The sequence below is a fragment of the Pyrgilauda ruficollis genome, unplaced genomic scaffold (assembly GCF_017590135.1).
Source record: "Pyrgilauda ruficollis isolate IOZ18807 unplaced genomic scaffold, ASM1759013v1 scaffold712, whole genome shotgun sequence".
Classification (NCBI taxonomy): Eukaryota; Metazoa; Chordata; class Aves; order Passeriformes; family Passeridae; genus Pyrgilauda; species Pyrgilauda ruficollis.
The window spans coordinates 1,749-4,593 of NW_024528956.1; the positions used below are offsets into that span (position 1 = coordinate 1,749).

At 58.7% G+C, this 2,845-nt stretch overlaps 1 protein-coding gene across 1 annotated transcript in view; it reads right to left on the bottom strand.

Annotated features, from left to right (window-relative positions):
* The window catches only part of DNAJB1 (DnaJ heat shock protein family (Hsp40) member B1), a 4,430-nt gene extending 1,742 nt beyond the window's left edge, over positions 1-2,688 (bottom strand). Inside the window, exon 1 of the mRNA XM_041485613.1 lies at positions 2,113-2,688. Coding sequence (XP_041341547.1) covers positions 2,113-2,586 — 474 coding nt within the window. The 5' untranslated portion in view covers positions 2,587-2,688. The remainder of the gene's footprint in view (positions 1-2,112) is intronic.
* Between the last annotated feature and the right edge of the window lie 157 nt (positions 2,689-2,845).

A 2,845-nucleotide genomic window follows, 5' to 3' on the forward strand; every position in this document is an offset into this window, starting at 1 on the left:
CCATCGTGTCCTGGCCCCCCCCAGAGTGACCCCTCCACTGTGTCCCCCCACCCAAGCTGACCCACCTGTGACGTCCCCCCTGGTGTCCCCACCAAGACCAGCCCACCCACAATGTCCCCATCCAGACCAACGGCCCCGCTGTCCCCACCGAGGCTGACCACTGCCACCACCGCCACCACCGCCACCACTGCCACCACTGCCACCACTGCCACCACTGCCACCACCGCCACCACTGCCCCCACTGCCACCACTGCCACCACCGCCACCAACCCCAGACCGGCCCCAGTGTCCCTCCAGGAGCAGCCCTGTCCTGATGTTGATGTCCCCCCAGTGCCACCAACCCAACCCTGATGTCCCCAACACCACCCAGACCAGCCCTGATGTCCCCATGGCCACCAAGCCACCCCCGATGTCCCCACAGCCACCAACCCAGCCCTGATGTCCCCACCACCACCACCAAGGTCAACCTCCTCAGTGTCCCCACCTGACTCTGATGTCCCCAACACTGCCCAGACCAGCCCTGATGTCCCCACCAAGACCAGCCCTGATGTCCACACCAAGACCAGCCTACCCCCAATGTCCCCACTGCCACCCACCCCAATGTCCTCACCGCCACCCACCCCCAATGTCCCCACTGCCACCCGTCACCCTTGATGTCCCCACCAAGACCAACCCAGCTCAGTGTCCCTGTCTGATGTCCCCATCTGACATCCCCCCAAGCCCACCCCATCTCCAATGTCCCCACTGCCACCTACCTCCAATGTCCCCACCAAGCCCACCCCATCTCCAACATCCCCACCAAGACCAACCTACCCCTGCTGTCCCCACAAAGACCAGCCCCTGTTGTCCCCACCAAGGGGGGCATCTCCAATGTCCCCTCCAAGCCCACCCAGCTGTCCTCTGATGTCCCCACCAACACCAACCCCTGATGTCCCCACCAGGACCACCCCATGTCCAATGTCCCCACCAAGCCCACCCAGCCTCTTGATGTCCCCACCAAGACCAACCCATCTTCAACATCCCTACCTGACATCCCCGCTGCCACCGACCCAGTCCCAATGTCCCCACTGCCACCCACCCACCCCTTACAGCCATGGTATGACAGAATTATGAGAGTCTGACACTAAGCTTTTTTTTGTTCTGCTTTCAGCTTTCTTTTTGTTCTATTAAATAAACCAACCAACCACACAGACAGAAGATTGCCTGTCAGTCTGAAGCACACTTGAAAGGACCCCTGTGGGGGAGGTCTGGGCTCCGTGTAACACAGCGTGGAAGTGTCAGGCTGCAACAAGCTTCTTTGCACTCCTCACTTCCCACAGCCACAGGAACCACAGGGAACAAGGATCTGAGGATTCCTCTGTGGGAACAAACACTGAAGAAATGCTGGCAGTCCCACTCAGATCTGACACGACTTGTGTTGTTTTCGATGGCCATGATGATATTACACCATTTTATAAATTACAGCCACCTTCAACACCACAGCCAACTCCACCAACACGGAATCAAGGCAAAGGCAGGGCCTACTGCAGCCTTCTTCTGCACCTGGTGCTGGCCAAACAAAGCAAAACTCGTTTCAAAACAGCGAGTTTTGCAGACCATTTGAGGCACCCCCGGGAGACATGTGGAGAATCTGCTTCCATGTTTCCTGTCACACCAGCACTGTAGGATCACCTCTTCTCACAAGGGATATTGAATCATTTGCTTCAAGTCCCAAGTCAGTGCTGAACTCACTCCTCATTATTCTCCTATCATTCCTCCTCACTTATATAATTCTGAACTGTTAGTTCCACCAGTTTTCTGTGTTACTCACAAACAGCATAGAAAGAAAATTTATTTTCCCTTATGGCTCTCAATGCAGTCTCTTATAAAGAGAATTCTTGCTCTGGTATTTGAAGGGGGGAAAAGAGCAAAACCCCACTACACTCCTTCATTCATTCACCCACCAAACAGGAAAGAAGTTTGTCACAATTTCTTTTACACTGTGATCTGAATAAAACTGTGGAACCAAAACAAGAACTGTAATTTTTTTCCCATATCTAATGCATTTAAAAGATTAATAATAAAATCACCCAGCCCAGTGTCCTCCCAGGCCACCGCGCCGCCCCCGCCCACCTGGCGCAGGCTGATCTTGGCCGGGTAGACGATGTCGGAGCCGTCGCGGCGGAACACGTCGTGCGGCTTGTCCTTGAGCACGAACACCACGTCGGCCGGGATGTTGTTGGGGGTCTGGTCGCCCTCCTTGGGGAAGGTGATCTTGGTGCCCTCCTTCCAGCCTCGCTTCACCTCGATGGTCAGGATCTTGTCCTCGTTCCTCACCGTCTTCCCGTCGGGGCCCAGGCGTTTGTGGGAGATCTTCATCTTCTTGGTGCAGCCGCTGTAGATCTCCTCCAGCGACACGCGCAGGTCGTACAGCACCGGGGGGTCCTGCTTGCGGCCATCGCCCCCCCGGCCCCGCGGGAAGCTGACGCTGCCGAAGCCCCCCACATGGAAGGTGTTGAAGGCCTCGTCGCCGTCCTCATCGTCGCCGTTGCGCTGCACGAAGAAGGTGTCGAAGGGGTTGCGCCCGTCGAAGAACTCGGCGAACATGGCGTGCGGGTCGCCGCGGAACGTGTAGGTGAAGGTGGGGCCGTTGGAGCCCCCCGGCCCGGGGGTGGGGGCTCCCCCTTTCAGCCCTGGTAGTTTTGGGGGGTGGGGGGGAGGTGCCCATCAGCCCCCCGGCCGCGCCGCCGCGGGGCGCGGGGCGAGCCGCGGGCAGGGCGTGGGGCGGGCAGGGCGTGGGGAACCGGTTCTGCCCGTGGCGCCGACGCCGCTGACGGTCCCGGACGGGCCCCAACAGGCCCAGCCG